The 18,334-nt window shown below is 55.6% G+C and overlaps 1 protein-coding gene and 2 long non-coding RNA genes across 4 annotated transcripts in view; 2 read left to right on the top strand and 1 right to left on the bottom strand.

Moving 5' to 3' along the window:
- Positions 1-2,482: 2,482 nt before the first annotated feature.
- LOC124076130 (uncharacterized) lies at positions 2,483-7,152 on the bottom strand. Its single transcript, XR_006846252.2, has 2 exons — positions 7,015-7,152; positions 2,483-3,720 (listed from the first exon to the last, which is right to left on the bottom strand). It is a non-coding gene; the product is annotated as an uncharacterized LOC124076130 (long non-coding RNA).
- Positions 7,153-9,149: 1,997 nt separating this feature from the next.
- On the top strand, positions 9,150-13,223 carry Znf503 (zinc finger protein 503). Its single transcript, XM_046419925.2, has 2 exons — positions 9,150-9,954; positions 10,656-13,223. The coding sequence occupies exons 1-2, from the start codon at positions 9,652-9,654 to the stop codon at positions 12,285-12,287; spliced, it is 1,935 nt and encodes a 644-aa protein (XP_046275881.1). The 5' UTR covers positions 9,150-9,651; the 3' UTR covers positions 12,288-13,223.
- Positions 13,224-13,601: 378 nt separating this feature from the next.
- Positions 13,602-18,334, top strand: part of LOC124076132 (uncharacterized) — a 52,212-nt gene continuing 47,479 nt past the window's right edge. For both annotated transcript variants that reach the window (XR_006846255.2, XR_006846254.2), the window contains exon 1: positions 13,602-13,795. This is a non-coding gene — a long non-coding RNA (uncharacterized LOC124076132). The remainder of the gene's footprint in view (positions 13,796-18,334) is intronic.

Below are 18,334 nucleotides of genomic sequence, written 5' to 3' on the forward strand. Positions count from 1 at the left end.
CCCCTGAGATGGGAAATAGAAAGGCACACTTGAGTTAACCAAAAGAAAGCCATGGATAGCAGGAGCTGAGGGATAGGGGTAGTAGAAGACAGACAAAGGCAGAAAGAAAAGATCCGCCAGCCAAAAGATGTTGCAGGCTCAACTTGATCCTAAGAGCAGTTTGTTGTTGTTGCTGCTGTTTGAGATAAGGTAAGTTGCTGAGGCTGGACTTGAACTTGAGATCCTCCTGCCTCAGCCTTCTGTGGTTCACTTTTTCCCCCCTTTAAGAAAGAATGCTCTGAACCCGGTCATGGTGGCACATGCCTGTAATCCCAGCAGCTCTGGAGGCTGAGGCAGGAGGATCCCAAGTTCAAAGCCAACCTCAGCAAATTAGCCAGGCCCTGTCTCAAAATAAAAAATAAAAAGGGCTGGGGGTATAGCTCAGTGGTTAAGCATTCCTAGGTTCAATCCCTGGTACCAAAAAAAAAGGGGGTGTGGGGTGGAGAAAGCAAGCAAGCATGCTCTGGCTTTGGCTGGGATTGTAGGGAAACTAAGGGAGGCTCAATGGTCTGGTCTTCCCAGTAGGCTAGGAGCTAGCCAGGAGCTGAATTGTGCTCATCCCATTTATAACTGCCTAGTCTCTTCTCCTCTACTTGGATCCTCTTCTTCACAGATCTGGCCTCAGCTGTAAGTGCTTGTGGTTAACAGGTCAATCTTTCCCTCATCAGAGAAGTAAAAGACCGGGAAGACTCATGAAGAGTAACAGGAGGGCTGCAGGGAACTTGAAGAAGAGAGACTGGGGTATGGATAGGAAGCCAGTAACACAAGGTCAATTTCTTCTCCCCGTGCCCCAACTTTTTAATCTAGAAAACAGGACATTCAGGGTACCTACCTAAAAGAGTTGCTTTAAGGGCTTAATTCATAACAAAGTCCTCAGATATTACCTGGAAAAAAATGGATAGTCACTAAGTATTAGGTTTATTCTTCCTGGAAGATAAGTGGAACCCTGTAGACATGGACTTTATTCCCACAGGTCTGAGAGGACATCTGAAAGTTTGAGAACCCCTCGGGCCCTTTGGGCCCTCAGGTCTCAGGATCACCAAATGATCCAAGTTTGAACAAATCTTAGGTATGAGTTTGAGCCTAGATTGCTAATGTGTGGGTGCTTCTGTTGTTATGATTTAAAAGAACCCCAGACGGGGGGGGGGGGGGGGGAGAGGAGCTATCTGTAGCACTCCCTCAAAACCCGAGTCCCGGGTCCGGTCTCCAGCCAGGGCCTGAGAGAGCTCCTTGTTTGGGCAGCAGGGGCGGAGCACCGGGAGTGGAGAGCTGGCTGGCGCGGCGGAGAGGCGGGGTCTGCGCGTCAGCTCGCAGCCCCACCCCCAGCGGAAGTGCTTCTGGGCCCGCCCCTCCCTGGAGACCGGTTCCCCCTCGCCCCACCCCCTTGCCTGTTCTCCCCAGCGCAATTCCGCTCCCGGAGCTAGTCGGGCCAGGGCCCCAGCACCCGATCCAGGGAGAGGGTCCTGGGTCTGTGTATTGGCTGTCTCGGGCGGTGCTCTCGGTCCCTTCCACTATCCTGCCCTCTCTACCGTTTCTCTGTTATCTGCGCGGCCACAGACGGCGCTGGGGACCGCACAGGTAAAGTCTCGGCAAGTAAGGGCGCAGGTGTGGACGCCTCCCAGGCCGGACCCACTAGGGAGAGATCGACAGCACGTGGCCGGCTTCCCCCCCCCGCCCGAGGCGATCATACTGACCGTCTGGGATTGGGGAGGGCGGATGTGAACCCTGGGAACGCTGAAGTGCTTTGGGGAGAAATAAGGGGCGGGACTGAGCCCTAGAGCTTGGGGCCGAGCCATGTGTGTCCCGGGTCTTGCGCAGTCTCCGTTGTGCCTGGGAGATGGTGAGCTAGTTAGGTGTGAGTAGACACCGAGTTACCGAGGATTGTACTCCCATCCACCCCCCGCGATGACTGGGTTCTGACGGCTGCCCCGCCCGGGGTGTTCACAGTCCCAGGTTTGCAGAATGAAAATCAATAAAATCGATGCAATGGCAAAGAACACGAAACATGTTGGGTTATTATTATTTGAGTTTGCTAAATTCTTTTTATGTTTTTTTTTAACGTCATTCTTGGAAAAGGTGGCTTCAGGTTGGACCAGGGCCTCGGAGGAGGACACAAAATATCTCCTGGCCTCCGGGCAAGAGACAAGGGCTTGTCCTCCGCCCCAAGCCTCGCGAACTTGCCCCGGCGGCTGTGCGTGGTCTGGCAGCAGGAGGGAAGCCCCGGGGCGCTCTGGGGTTCCAGACACGGCTCCCCCCCACCCCGCACCTCTTCGTCTGCCCTTTAGGGAGATGGCCCCCTCCACCAACATTTCCCCGGTTCACCACCCCCACACCCTGGGGGCCGCGCCTCCTCCCCTCCCCCGCGCTCTCCTTAGCGCTTTAAATAATGATATTTGCATGCAGGGAGCGATTCATAAATATGTCAGGGCCGGTGAAATATAGGCAACATTTCAAACTTTCTATTTAAAAAACATGAATTATGGCCGCGGAAAATGTGTTCCCATTTAAAGGCGATACGAAGTATTTGGTGTCTCGTCCCCGGGCCCATCCATCACGCAGACAATAAAGAGAGTTTTTCGCCCTGACACCCGCGATTTATGGGCGCCCTTCTCTGCCCTCATCACTCACCCGCCGCGGCCGGCCCGGCGACAGGCCCCGCGGAGAGACAAGAGGCCGCCCCCGCGCCAATCCGCGAGCGCACTTTGCGCTCTAGCGCCCCGAAAATGCAACACCCAGGGGGAAGCGCCCACTGCCCGGAGTTGGGGGATCACCATGAGGGTCTGAGGAGACAAGTGGGAGTGGGAACCACATTCATCCTCCCACCTCCGCGCAAGCCTCTCTGCCCGCCGGGGCCGAGCCTTCCCAGAAGTGGCCTTGCGGATACCCGGTGCGTCCCGGCACCCTGTGCGTCCGGGCCTTGTCCGTGACCGTTGGGCGGAGCTGAGAACTTTTGCGGCTTCCGCGTTGGAAGGTTATTTAACCGCTGATTCCAGGTGAGGGCAGAGAGCTGGGCAAGGGGCTGTCCAGGCTGATTTGCCCCAAGGAAGGAAAGCTGTTCTAAAGTTTCTTGAGCCCCGCGGGATTGACGCTTCGGAGCAAAGATTTCTGCAACTTTTACAATGCGGTCCCCTTAACCTCCCAGTGCGATCTCAAAATCAAGCTGTTCGCCCTCCGCAGCTAGAAAATTCTTTACCACCAGGAGCCGAAGAGTAGTGTGAAGGATGGGACTTCCTTGACGTTTTGCCTCCAGCCAAGCTCAGACACCAGGTGGCCTCCTCGTCCCCGCCCCATCCCACACTCACTCGCACTGGCCCACTGTCCTCTCAAAACTGCCACTGAATCTGTTGCAAACTTGCCTCGAGGGAAGTTCGAACTACTTCTGCAGGGGTTTGCTTTCAGTTTTTGCCACGGCAGGACAGGTTTCTGAAGCCTGGGCAGAAGTGGGGTCTGTCAGGCACAGTTGGTCAGCAAGAGGCCGCTCGACCTGTGGGGGCCGTTTGTCCAGCCTACTTCGGAGAGTAGACCCATAGCAGCCCAGATACAAGGAGTCACCTCGAGTCCCGGCTGGGCCAAAGCATATGCGTTCACGCCAGCGGGAAGCCGTTTCCTGCTGGATGTCTGCGAGTCGGATTTATTCGGATAAACGCAGCACAAACGACAGCCAGAGAAATCCCGTCGATTCTAAAAATGACAAGGTTGAATTTATTAGATCGAGATTCATGTGTAAGTGCAGAGAGAGAGAAAAAAAATTGTACAAACAGCTCCATGTCCAGTACAGACACCACTGGTAGCTTCTGGCTTCAAGGGCATGTAACAAAACACATCTGAATACTTAGATCTACAGAAGGATACAAAATAGTCTTAAATTCTCAGTGTATGCACATATATTAAGTTGGAAAAATCTAGAGTCAGTGTCTTTTTACAACTGCTTGGGTGTCATTTGGGTCCGAAATAGAACTTACGTCCAAATAACCGCCCAGTAAATATTTCCCATAGCCACAGTGGAGGGATGCCGTTATCTACAGCTTTTTAAATATCTGCAGTGTGGCAGATGTGAAATATATATATATATATATATATATATATATATATATATATATATATATTTTTTTTTTTTTTTTAAGAAAAGCAGGCGGACAGATAACTGAGCCACTGCATCAACAGAATATTTCTGGGTATGGAAATAAAATAAACAGTTCTACAAAGTCAGCTGTGAAGAGTCAAGACATAGAGGGACTTTTGGGAACCCTGTGTGGGGGCCACCCTCTTGCAGCCCAGGGCACCAAGCAGGCTGAGATGGGCTCTATTGGATAAAGGCGACCTCGAACCCGGCGTGACTGCTGGGAGAGGCTCGGCCTGGACGCTCAGCATTGTAGATAGAGCCTTGGGGTTTCTGTTCTCCCAAATGCAGGCCCAGAAAGAAAGGCTTTCGAGGAGTACTGGACCTGGCATTTAAGGTTGCAGGGTCTGGGGTCGTGTGGGCAACCTTTCTTCCTCAGACACTTCAGCCAGTCCTCCATCCTGGCTCCATCAGGCTCTGGCTTGGACGATTGGCATTTGGAGCAAAAGTACAGAAAAGAGTGAGTCGCACTTGAAGCCAAGACGTCCCAAAGCTGGAAGCCAAAAGCCACCGAGAAGGCCACGATTAAAGCCAGACCCCACCCAGCCCTAGGACGCCAATTTGAAGCCATAGAAGCTGTTACCTGTATGAATTTACTTATGAAATACTAGGCACCCCTCACATATTCAGTGCCGTTCCCGGGCCCCCTAGGGCTCCGCCATCTATTAGCGAAGCCCAGACAACACAAATAGTAAGTTGCAACTGTGAAATTTCAAGACCAAATACTAATTCCAGAACAGGGCACTTGCAACCATCCACCCATCCAATTTGCCCTGTGGTCGCGTTCGCTCTCTCCTTCCTCCCCTCCGACCCCCTTCGAATGCACTCAGCCTCTAAACAAGCACACAGCTTCTAAGAGTCCCTGTTTGGTAAGAAATAAGGGAGGACTTTGTCATGAAATCTGGGAAATAGCACACACTCTTGAGGCAACCCTGCCGCGGAAGAAATAACCCGGGCCCTGAGAATGCCCTACTCCAGAAAGTGTGACTGTACATTAAGTGGTTTCTACGGGACGCTAAGAGAGGAGAGAGATAATAGGAAAATATTCCTGGCAAGTAGAAAAGGGGAAAAGGAAGAGGAAATGAAGAGAAAAGAAAGGATCAAGAAAGAAGCTGCAGTGAAAACAAAAAGAAGAAGGGCTGGGGGGAGAAACGGAGAGCAAGTAGAGGCGAGCTTAGAAGATGGCAGGCCAAGGCGAAGGCCCCAGGACTAAGACCGGTCGCCGCTCCGGCAAGTCTGGCGCCTTCCCGCCCCGAGAAGCTGTCAGGGTCGCACGGGACCCCCTCCACCGGTCAGGTGAATTTGAGCCCCTCTCCCCGTGGGGTGGGGCTGGCCTGGATCCTGCGGCCTCGGTGTGCTCTTTCTCTTGTCCCTCCCCAAGGACTGCAAGGCGGAAGAGGACGAGGGTGGGGAGGCCCCTGGGGGCGCACGCCAGTCCGGGACTGTTTGGGCGCTCTGGGCCAGGCTTTGCAGCTCGCCGGGCCTGACCTGTCAGGCGGATTATCTTCGAGGGAGATTAATAGGGGAGGCGGGCTGCAATAATAATCGTTTTGTTTGATGTGACAACTCTGATAGGCGTTGATTTACTTACAAACTGATAGGCTTTTAATTGAGCGCCTCCGCCGAGCCCGAGATGAAAGGGAAGCGGCGGTGAAAGGCGGCCCGCCTGCCCTCCGGCCTCAATACTGATTAGCCATCTCGACAGTGAACAGTTCAAGGCATTTTCAAACTTTTTTCCTCAGCTCTCTCCCCTTCCTTTTCCTCCTCCCACCCCGTCCTTAAATATCTGCCATGCCCATTTTTTTTTTTTTTGAGAAAAACAAATCATTTCCATTGTGTGCAAATAAAACCTACAGGACATCCACGCCAACCGCTGCTAGTGGTTGAAGGCTTTAGGCTCAGCGCGGAGTAATTAATAACCACCCCCAAGCTCCGGCCTTCTGGGCCTTTGGGGATTTGGCCTCCGGCGTAGGTGCGCAGGCTCTGTCCGACGATGACGCCTACCAAAAGACCCGGGCGCGCAGGACCCCAGGCGCCCCCGTGCGCTCGGACCTTGGGAGCTGAGTTTTGAGCAGAATAAACGCTCAAGGCCCAGGACCCGCGCCCACAAAGCACAGCGCATACCTATGAGGGTCTGAAGCTATAGCCGTATACGCCTATAGCGTATAGGCGTAGGAGCCACTCAAGGCTTCCCCGGCTTTGAGTGTTGGGGTGGCTCCCCCTGAGTTTCACTGTGTAATAAGAAAGCTGCTGGAATCCGAGAAGAGGAGAAAAAATGCGCCTGGAGATGGATAGGAGGGTGGGGAAGGACCCCCCCCCCCGCGTGCGGTCATTCCTAGCTATGGCCGCTGCCCCATTCGGTGTCCAGGCCTGTTTGGGAGGCCTGGGCGACAAGCAGCCCGAGGCCGAGCTCGCGACATTGGGAGCACTGCAGTTGGCCCCAGCTGATACCTAGACTGCCGTGCAGTATCGCGGGCAGACACACCCGCAGAATAAGAGAGGCTTTACAGACACGCAGAGCCAGCTTAGAATCTTTGGTCCTTAGAAACCAGCACCTGGGACTCGCACTCCAATGATCAAACAACCTTCACAACCTCACATGTGATCTCCCCCACGGTCTCACCGACTTACCTTCCTCAGTTTTCGAACAGAGACACTACAAAACCCCTTGAGTGCAGGTGTGTTCTTACATGCACACAAACCCAGTCCCAAATGCACAAGACCGCATTCTCTTCTGTCCTCTCCAATCTAGCTTTAGTCAAGTTACCATCTCATAAAGTTGACCAATCTAAAGGATCAAGGGATAAAATTAAAACGCAGAAAAATAAACCCTGAGAGGAAATTCTAAAACTCACCCCAGAAAGTTCTCGGTACCCGTGCGGAGTGGGAGACAGAGACAGGAGGAAAGGGGGTAGGGTGGTGAGAGAGGAAAGGGCAAGCACGCCGAGGGCAGGTCCCAGATCTGACCCCCACGCGTACCCAGTTCAGCTCCGGGTGCTGCGCAGGTCTAAACCGGGTCTCCAGCCCCGGCCCCCGCCCCTTGTGCGGGCACAGACGGGCTCCAGGCTCCCAGCGCTCCCAGCCCGACCATTTATCAAAAGGACTTGACAACAAAAGAAGAGTCAGGCAGAAAAGTGGGGGAGGGGAGATTCAAAGTCTTCCAAGTCCTTCCGAGGAAGGGGTGTGTCTTCCTTTCACCCCCTTCTAGTTTCCGCGAGTTTCTGGAGGTGACCCTCGAACTCGCTCCACACGCTCCCAAAGCCCTGAGAACTCAGCGGTGCAGGCTTACATATACACAGTGCACCCAGATCCAGGTACACAGCGGCACGCACAGCGCCTCCCCTCTTCTTTCCAAACAGCCCGACTGACAGTGCAAATCGAGGGGAACGCCGCAGACCCGCTCCGCTTCCCTGGAAGAACCCGTGTTCCCACAGGCAGCCACCCCCTCCCTCTCTCGCTCCTTCCCTCTGCTCTCCAAGCGCAAGACAGTCCCGGCTCAGCGTTCCATTAAATTCGGGCAAGCGGCCCGACCGTAACCCCAGCTCCCAAGGCTGCGGGGATGGCGCGGGACGGATAATGGGGGAGGGTTTAGGGACTGGGAAAGGGTGAATCTTGAAACCTGTTTCCCCAAACACCCACGTTATGGTCTCTTTTCTGCAGCCTTTAATCCTAGCCGCGATCAAGATGGGCAAAGAATTGAGAATGTGTTGCCCCACTGTTGACCTCCAGGACTCAAGGTTACGTTGGTGGGGTAGCTCTTGGAAAGAAGTCTCCAAGTTTAGGGTAGGGCACCATAGAACCAGGATCGCAGCCTGACAGCATGCTACACACCCCCGAGGGTATCCGGGGAAGCGGGAAATCTCCCGTGTTAGACGTCGCCGCTACAGGTCCGGACACCCAGAGCGGCCCCTAACTCCGCGACCCCAACGGGCGGAAGACCCCAAAGGTGGAGGCTATACGTGTCTCTCCAACACATAGAGGAAGGCGCACATCCCGGGCCTGTGCGCCCCTCAGCGCCCTAGGCGCACCTGCGCACTTTACTCTCACAATGCATTTTCCTGACACTGAGCGCCTGCCGCCCCCCTTTGCATTCTTTTTCTTACTCCCACCTCCCCCGCGCATCCCAGGAGGCCGCTCCTCTTTTCCCCTCCTCCGGTTCCTACGGTCTCTTCCTTCCTCTGTCTCTCTCTCCCTCTCTCTTTTTCCCTTCAAGTCGCACCCGCCTTGTAATCAGCAACAAAAGCTGACATAAATCACGGGCGGATTGACAAGAGCTGACAAATAACTGATTGATTGCGGTCGAGGCACATTGACAATTGATGGAGGGGTGGAGATGCCCAAAGAACGGGGGTGGGGGGAAGAGGAAAAGAGAGGGTGGCTGGGGAGAGTAAGAATGTGGGGGGGGGGGGGGACTGAAACAGAGGAAACATGTGACCCCCGCTCCTGCCCCAATCTGAGCGTCCTCAGGTGTCACGTGGCCAAGAAGGGCGGAGAGCCCAACGCACGTCGCCGGGATGAGCCACCACCGCCTCCGCTGCCCCTCTAGCTTCTGGTTTCTCTGCTGCGGAATCTCAGGAAATCAAAGCGGGCGGGCGGACTTCCTCCAGAACCCGCTCTCCACCTTTCCTTACCCTGGTGGCCGCGCCGCGCGGGATATCAATTACTAAAAAGAACATTTGTGTTCCGGCCCTCTGCACGCCCCTGGAGTTGACGGTCCGGCTGATCCACACTCTCGCCGGAGCTTCTTCTGGACGCCCCCGCGGTTTGCCAGCACACGCATCCCCACACACACACTCCAAAAGGTTTCAGTTTATTTTTTGAGCTGGGAAAAGAACGACCAGGATTAAAAAAAAAAAAAAAAAAGAGGGAGGCGGCAGATGGCAAACGTAGAATAAATGTCCATCTTGTCCTCCGAGCGAAATCGAGGGAGGGGACTCGCTGGGGGGTGGCAAAGAAGGAGCTGCCCATTAAAACCAGCTCTGAGAGTCCTGGCGGCGGCGGCGGCGGTGGCGGCGGCGGCGCGGGACGCGTCACATCCCCTTGACCCTCCAATCACCTCGGGCTCCCATTTGATTGGAAGGCGGCAAAGGCTTTAATCTCCCCCTCGGTGCAGCTGCTTTTGAAGTGAGTTTCCTCGCCAGAGCCCCGGCTGGACAAGCAGCAGCTCACATCGTAGAGCGCAGCGCCGGCTCGGGGCCGCGAGAGCGCAGCGCAAGGGCGCAGCCCGAGGCGGACGCCGCTAACCGCTCCGCGCTCCCGCAGTCCCGCCGGCTGCTCCGGCCGGGCCACCGTTCCACTGCGGGCCACCCAGGATTATTCGCCCCTGGCTCCAGGCGCCAAGAAGGCGTACTGGGCTCCTGAGGCCGCCGCGCCAGCTCCTCCTCCTCCTGCTGCTGCTGCTGCTCCTGCTCCCCGGGCGAGCGTGCAGCCCCGAGCCCGCCCCGCGCCTCCGGGAGCCCTCCCCCCGCTGCTCCCATGCTTGCGGGTGGGTCATGAGCACAGCGCCCTCGCTTTCTGCCCTAAGAAGCAGTAAGCACAGCGGCGGCGGCGGAGGCGGCAGTGCGGACCCTGCCTGGACCAGCGCTCTTTCTGGAAATAGCTCCGGCCCCGGCCCAGGCTCGTCCCCGGCCGGCAGCACCAAGCCTTTTGTGCACGCCGTGCCCCCCTCTGACCCCCTGCGCCAGGCCAACCGCCTGCCCATCAAGGTGCTGAAGATGCTGACGGCACGGACTGGCCACATTTTGCACCCCGAGTACCTGCAGCCCCTGCCTTCCACTCCCGTCAGCCCCATCGAGGTAAGGACTCTCTCCCAGGGTTGACCTAGGACCACTACCTTCGCTGCTCCCTACAGGATTTTTTTCTCTGGGGATCTGAGAGTGGGGGTGGGGTGTCGGAGTGATTCAGCTCTGGGATGAGGGAGAGGACAGCGCTTCAGCACCTCAAAACTAGGGCGCAAAGGAGGAAAGAGGCGGAACGGGGTGTGAATGCCAGGGAGCAAGGAGGCCCAAACTTGTTTCTCTCCTTTTAGTTAAAACCTCTATCCCAACCCACACACCTTCCTACTCGGTCCCGAAGTCGGGCGGGGACCTGAATACCGTTCGAAAGTCTGGTCCTCTCGCTGCCCATAAACTAGTGTATGTAAGCAGTCTCTGAGGCGCCGACTGCCCAAGCCCTTTGAAGAATTAAGAGATGTGTGTGGGGAGTGGTTACAGTTCTGGGTCTAGGAGCCGAAAACCAAAACATTTTGTAAGGTGCCCCCCCCCCCAAATCAGTTAGCACTAAGAGACTGCGGGAAAGATCTTGACAGAGGTTTTGGAGTGGGTTCTTCCGCCTTTCCCAAGGGCGAGAATCTTTGCAGTGTCTGTGGAGGGAGTGTCTCCGGTCTGAAATGCTCTTAGCGGGCTGTTTCGGAGGGGCATTATAAACCAGGATATCTAAAGGGTTTCCCCCTTTTTTTCTATGACCCCTCTTCCACCTCCCCCGTCTGACCCCGCAGCTGGATGCCAAGAAGAGCCCGCTGGCACTGTTGGCGCAAACATGTTCACAGATCGGGAAGCCGGACCCCTCGCCCTCTTCCAAACTCTCTTCGGTTGCCTCCAATGGGGGCGGCGCGGGTGGTGCAGGCGGCGGCGCCGGGGGCGACAAGGACACCAAGTCGGGCCCCCTGAAGCTGAGCGACATCGGCGTGGAGGACAAATCGAGTTTCAAGCCGTATTCCAAACCTGGCTCGGATAAGAAGGAGCCAGGAGGCGGCGGCGGAGGCGGAGGCGGCGGCGGGGGCGGCGGCGGGGGTGTTTCGGCGGAGAAGTCTGGATTCCGGGTACCGAGCGCCACCTGCCAGCCATTCACGCCCAGGACAGGCAGCCCCAGCTCCAGCGCCTCGGCCTGTTCGCCCGGCGGCATGCTGCCCTCGGCCGGGGGCGGCCCGGAGGGCAAGGACGACAAGAAAGACGCTGACGCGGGCGGTGGCGGCAGCAGCAAGGGTGCCGGGGGCGCCTCGGCGGAAGGGGGACCCACCGGGCTGGCGCACGGCCGGATTAGCTGCAGCGGCGGAATTAATGTGGACGTCAACCAACACCCGGATGGGGGTCCCGGAGGCAAGCCCCTAGGCTCTGACTGCGGCGGCTCCTCGGGCTCCAGCTCTGGCTCGGGCCCCAGCGCACCCACCTCCTCCTCGGTGCTGGGCTCTGGGCTGGTGGCTCCAGTGTCTCCCTACAAGCCAGGCCAGACAGTGTTCCCTTTGCCTCCCGCGGGCATGACCTACCCAGGCAGCCTGGCCGGGGCCTACGCCGGCTACCCTCCCCAGTTCCTGCCACACGGCGTGGCACTGGATCCCACCAAGCCCGGCAGCCTGGTGGGGGCACAGCTGGCTGCAGCAGCGGCCGGCTCTCTGGGCTGCAGTAAACCGGCCGGCTCGAGCCCTTTGGCCGGGGCGTCGCCACCGTCTGTGATGACAGCCAGTTTGTGCCGGGACCCGTACTGCCTCAGTTACCACTGCGCCAGTCACCTGGCAGGGGCAGCAGCCGCCAGCGCCTCTTGCGCTCATGATCCCGCCGCTGCGGCCGCAGCGCTCAAATCCGGATACCCACTGGTGTACCCCACGCACCCACTGCACGGCGTGCATTCCTCGCTAACGGCCGCTGCCGCTGCGGGCGCCACACCGCCTTCCCTGGCTGGCCATCCCCTCTACCCTTATGGCTTCATGCTCCCTAACGACCCTCTCCCCCACATCTGCAACTGGGTGTCGGCCAACGGGCCGTGCGACAAGCGCTTTGCTACGTCCGAAGAGCTGCTGAGCCACTTGCGGACCCATACGGCCTTCCCTGGGACAGACAAACTGCTGTCGGGCTACCCCAGTTCGTCCTCTCTGGCCAGCGCCGCGGCGGCAGCCATGGCTTGCCACATGCACATCCCCACGTCCGGCGCCCCAGGCAGCCCAGGGACGCTGGCGCTGCGCAGCCCCCATCACGCGCTGGGACTCAGCAGCCGCTACCACCCCTATTCCAAGAGCCCGCTCCCCACACCCGGCGCCCCGGTGCCGGTGCCCGCCGCCACCGGACCCTACTACTCTCCCTACGCCCTCTACGGACAGAGACTGACTACCGCCTCCGCCCTGGGGTATCAGTGAGGGCTGCCGGGAGGGTTACCAAGCGAAAGGAACTGGGGGAGGGGAGGAGCCCAGGGAGGGGCGGGATCCCGGCGGAGGCTGTTGACACCCGCGAGTGGGGAAGACCCACGCTACCGAAGGAAAAATATATATATACCGTATGTACCTATCTACCCATCAACAGCGAACGAGACCCGGTGGGAAACTCCCCTTTCCCCTACTTCTCACCTCCCCCACCCAAACTTTATAAAAGTTGAAAAAAATATCATTTGACTTTTTATAAAAAAAGGAAGGAAAAAATAATTGAGAAGGTGTTCATCTGAGGACTTCATCGGTGGACACTGGTATTTATTTATGTTAGCTCCAAGCGGACCCGTGGTTCAAAAGTGCATTATTTAGTTTGAGCTCCGTAGGTAAAAAGGAGGAGGGAAACTTTTTTTTTTAACTTGAGGGTAAAAATGTGGAAAACAAACCCTCCCATCCCTTGTAGATTATAAATAAAAACAAAACCGCCACAGAACTAGAGGTCTTCTCTTTAATGTTACTTTAAAATTGCTATGATTGTATCGTACGTTCTTATTTAATGTCTGACTGAAACACAAATTTACATGCATGTTTGTTACAAAAATGAAAAAGACGAAACAAGTAACAATTTGTCAGTTCTAATTTCAAATTGCAATTATTTTTAAGGTGTATACCATCAAAAGAGAATGGGTATTTTTTTGTATGTATTCTGGAAGAAAACAAAAAAAAAAAAAAAGGAAAAACAATTCTATTCCAAAACCTCATTTGCCTTATTTTGTTCTTTAAAAGGAACACTTAACTATTTTTAATTTTTAAGTCCACCCGCTGAGAAGGGGACAAGGTTTACGTCATGTACTAAAATAATAGACAATGTATCGCTTTAAAGATTAAATTCCGTATATTTGATGTATTAAAAGGTTTTACTTCTTCTTATCATTTTTTATTTTTTGGTTGAAGAGCAGAGCCGGGCAGTTTCGGCTGCTGTGGGTTCCCGGGGCCTCACCGCTACTCTTCCCAGGATCCGGGCAGAATTTCCTATTGCTTTGTTGTGATTTTCTGAAAGAGGCACAGGCTTCGGAAGGGCCAGCCAGCCGCGGGGTTGGCCTTCAGGAAAATGTTCTTAAAGGGGGAAGTTTGGTGACCTTCGCTATTGCTCATTTCGTTTTTATTTAAATCTTCTCTGAGCAGCTGGCTTGTTAAAAGTGAAAGGGTGGAGGGGGGGGAGGCCTTTTTGTTTTTGTTAAGTTCTCCTCTTGAGATTTTTGGGCATTTGGGTTTGGTTTTTTTTTTTTTTTTTTTTGCAGAGAGCGGAGCAGGCTGGGACACGCCGTCCGGGCCAGGGCTTCGAGGACCTGCGGCCACCGGCTGTCCCTCGCTTCACTTTCTAAGCATCCCCTGCCCCGGGCCTGCAGCCCGGATAAACTGGGAGACCGAGGGGCTCTTGGGGAACCAGTTGCCTGGGCCTAGAAAGAGCGCGCGGAACCCTCTTGTCCCTCGGGAGTAACGTGAGTTGGCTCTGCTTTTCTTCTGGCGGCCTAGGGTCAACCAGACACCACTGCCTGATCCCGATGCCCACCCCCGGGCTCCTTCCTGCCGCGGGAGTACCGGCCCGCTGCTGGCCGGCGCCGCCGCTTCTTTTCCCTGTCTGCATTGCTCCACAGCCCTCACTCCATCCCGGTCCGCGCCGCAGGAGAGCGCGCTGGGGCAAGGGACCCGGAAGTCCCTTTAAATTCGGCCCTGTGAGGGCCTGAGTGTCTCTGCTCCGCCTCTCGGGGCGACCGAGTGGGCGCCGAGTGCGGTTCTGGACGGCGAGTTCCTCTAGGCTAAAGCGCGGCGGGAGCCTGGGTCCCCGCGCGGATCCCCGCTGTGCGGCCGCTCCCTTCTCCCCAACTTGGACCCCGGGACAGAGCTGCAGGAATGGCAGATGGAACCGCGTAATGACCCAATAGCTTCTGGGCGGGGGAGGGGTTCCGACGCTCCGTGCCCGCTCCCTACACCCCAGGCCTGGGCTCAAGCTCTGGTCTTCTGGCGGTTTGGGAGCGCTGGGCCCGAGGAGCCCTTTCTTGGGATCCTGGACCAAAGTTGCGGCGCTGAGCGAGCACCTCTAGTTCTTGAGTTTTCTCGGGTCTCAGGATTCCCGCGGTGCCCAGCTCTCGCCGGTGCCTCTGGGGGCTGCGGAGAGTGCGCCTTCAACCTCGAGCCCGGGTGCGACAGCCGCCGGGCCCGGCAGCCGTTTGCGCGGGGGTTAGTGACTTTGAGATTTTCCACCCTCCTCCCATCGCCTGCCTCGCGGCTGCTGGGCCTTTTCCCGGGTCGCACGCAGAGCAGCCCCAGGCGACCTCTGGGACTCCGCCGGGAGCTCCCAGGCCGCTGCCCAAGCCCAGGTGGTGGAAACTCAGGCCTCGCCGCCCCTTCTCTGGGGATAGTCTCGGGCGCCTCTGAGAAACTGACGGAGGGACGCCTGGAGACCCAGAAACGAGAAGTGGCGCCTGAGAAGGATCCTGGCCCTTAGCGTCCGGGGACACTGCTGCCCGGCTCCCACTGTGGTCCAGCCTAGAGAGGCTAGGCTGGGCCTGGCTCTCGAGAGTCCTGGCCGACTGGCCGGGTCGTCGTCCCCAGCTCTCCGACAGATAGCCCCGCACCCCCCCCCCCCAACACACACACACACACATCACCACCATTATCGCCACCAGGGGGGCGAGGGGGATGTTCACCGAACGGTGCGACCAGAGTCTCCACACTCCATCGCCTGCAGCTAGGGACCTGAGAGCCCTGCTCATCCTCTCACCAGCACTAGCCAGGCGACCCTGGCCACCGTGACCCGCAAGCTTTGTCCTTTGCCTTTGGCGGGATCTCTGGGCCGCAGACTCCTGGCTCGCCAGGACCTGCTCGGGCAGGGAAGTACCTAGAAATTCCACCGCCTTGAGATCCAGGCCTGGGACCGGCAGGGAGACGAATGGGACGTTCGTGCCTTTGTGCCCCCTCCTGGTATCTTATTAACAAAAACCAAAACCCTTAAATTTTTTTTATGAGACCTTCTTCCCGGAGAAGTTATGCAACGGCAGCAAAATCCCAGTGTTGCAGGACCGGGGACTGGGGACAAAAAGGATTCCCCGACGTGTTGGACGTAGCCAAGTCACCCCTGTCTCCAGTTAGTGAAGGGAGAGTGCCAGTATGTACTGCGTGTCCCAGGAGAGGTTCGAGCCTCCTCCTCGGGGGAATCAACGCCCTTCCCCACCGTCCTCCCCTCTAGTCGCCCCCTCCGGCGGACCTCTGCTCCTTTCTCCTGAAAGCCACAGGAGCCCCTGCGTGGCAAAACAGCGACTGGAGCCCGAGCGGAGAGCCGCGCGTCCGCCAGGCGGCGCTGCGGAGCCAGGAGGAGCGGGAAGGAGACGTGGAACCCCCGCCTGCTACTAGGTAGTCATCCCAGGACCCCGCGCTGCCTCCACCTTCGCGTGGCTTTCAGGGTGGTGTCCTATCCCTGTCGCTCCTCGCTCCTTCTTGACTACTGCGAACCATCTGCCCTGTCCCTCTTCACCTCCTCCAGCTCTGCCATTGCTTTCTCTTGCTCTGCCCCTATCCCTAAAGGGTTGGCCCAGGCGAATGGGTTCCTCCTCACCTAGTGGAGCGCCCACCACCACCCTCAAGGCTCCCACAGGTTACATTGTCTGCCATACTGAAAAGGTCTCCACACACCTGTGCATCTATTCGGTCCTTCATTCACGGATTATTTCATAGCAGATGGCACATTCCTTTACTGGCACTCCACACTGACAGAGAAACTGAGGCTAAGTCCTGGAAGCCAATGTCAAGCTCAGGCCTTTTTCTCCATTCAGCCCTATCCCTGCTTGTCTCTCTGGTGGTGACACCAAGTGACCAGGGTGTTCTGGTGCTGGATGACTCAGAATAAATATGGATGAGGAAAGTGTGCCTCAAAGATAGGGAAAGATCAGCTGCTGAAATCTGTCCCAAGGCTGGGCCCCCCACCCCCAGGTAAGCACTACCAACACAAATAGAGATGCCTTTAACACACTGTTCACTCCTGGCTGCCAGTGTGTTACGAATTCACCCACATTCACAGCAGTGGTCTACCTGCTCAGACAGAGGCACACCTGGGTCTGTGTGGCATACACTTAGGGTCTCAAGCAAATGGGAGGGGAAAGGAAGCAGGCATTGTGTTTGATCTGTGAGGAAAGGCAAATGAAATGCCCTTTCTAGGTGATGAACCTGTGCTTTGGAAAACTCATAAAAGTCACCCAGGAGGTGGACCTGTCCCCTGCTAGGCTCTGCACTGGCCTCTGCTACACACATTGGCTTAGGGTTGCTCACCCCTGAGGCTAGCAGTCTCATGATGCTTGGAATGACTGCCAAGCCCTGATGGCCTGCTCACCCCTGTTATGGACTACTTCCAGCCCGTATTATCCTGTGTTACCCCATTTAAACTTCACTACTGCACAAAAGTAGACACATCAATAAATAAAATAACAAACTTCACAATAATTCCATAAAGTCATTTGCCTTCATCCCATTTTTCAGAAGAGGAAACTGAGACTTGACAGGGGAAACACACCAGTGTAAGATCCCATAGCTAGTGTGGTAGAGTATAGAAGCTGGATTCTCACCTAGACTGTGGACCTGAGGAGATGTGAAAGTAGAACATTGCCTGGGAATCAGAGATCTGGTTCCACTAGGGAAGCGAGTGGTGGACATAGTTGGTGGTGGTTGTTGTTTTTCTTAAGTATTCTGTTATTATTTTTTGTTATGAAGATTTTCAAACACACAGAGGTAGAAGGAATAGTGTAATGGACCCCCATTAAGTCCATCACCCAACCTCAACCATTATCAACTCATGGGTAATCTTATTTCCTCTCTACCCCTCCAATTTGCCACCATTCCCATTATTTTGAAATGAAAACAGGCATTTTATCCTTTCACTTCAGGTGTTTGTCACTTCCAGCCTGGTCTGGTTTACCAGCCTAAGGCTTACACCCACTGCCCCACCTAAGTTGAGGCTAGGTGTGGTTGAGGATTTTGATCAAAGTCTCTGGCAAAACTGGAATTGGAGCTCGTTTCTACAGAGACCAAGCACTTACAGCTGTCCAGTGCCAGGGGTGTATAAAAGGCCCAGGGGGACTGAGCCCTCTCTGCCCAGTGTGACACCAGAGTGTGCCCTAGGGGCATCTGCCCTGTGAAAAGATTTCACAGTGCAGTGCCTGGTGGGGACACTCAAACTGCAAGGGACATTCTAAGAGTGAGAACAGCTTAAAAGCATATGAAGCCGCACATTGGTGGTGCACGCCTGTAATCCCAGTGGCTAGGGAGGCTCAGGCAGGAGGATCCTGAGTTCAAAGCCAGCTTCAGAAACTTAGTGAGGCCCTGTCTCTAAGTAAAATATTTAAAAGGGCTGGGAATGTGGCTCAGTGGCTGAGTGCCCCTGAGTTCAATCCTCAGTTTTCTCTTCAATAAAATGGGAAACACTGATACCAACCAACTGGGGTTGTTGTGAGGCTCCAGTGAAATAATAAATTTGAGGCTGGCTGTGTATCTCAGTGGTAGAGCAATTGCCTAGCATCCAGTTGTCCTTGGCACTGAAAATAATAATAATAACAAATTGAAATACACAACCTACTGCCTATCCCATACTATCTTTTCAATATAGGTATTTTCTTTCTTTTCTCCCCAATGTCTCATTTTATTATGAACAACCCCCTTGCTCAAGAATTTTCTGTGACTCCCTGTGGCCCATTAGGGTGCCTGTAATCATGGTTCATCTTCTTATCTGATCCATCTTTGCCTGTTCTACCTTGTGCCTCACCTCACAGTTTAAGCCCTCTGCCAGCCAGCTAGCCCTGCAACCCACCCCTCAACACCCTGCTCAATCATGCCCATCATACACTCCTTCCCTGGAATATAATATCTCTCCTCTCCCTGCACAGCAAAAATCCCTCAATACTCACCTCTTCCAGGAAGCCCACCGGATCTTTCTCCTCCACACACTACTCTTTCCCTCACTTTGCACTCCCTCAGCACTTAAAGCAAAGGCA

The sequence above is a fragment of the Marmota monax genome, unplaced genomic scaffold, assembly GCF_021218885.2.
Source record: "Marmota monax isolate L192 unplaced genomic scaffold, Marmota_monax_Labrador192_F-V1.1 WCK01_AAM20220418_F8-fsc00019, whole genome shotgun sequence".
Taxonomy (NCBI): Eukaryota; Metazoa; Chordata; class Mammalia; order Rodentia; family Sciuridae; genus Marmota; species Marmota monax.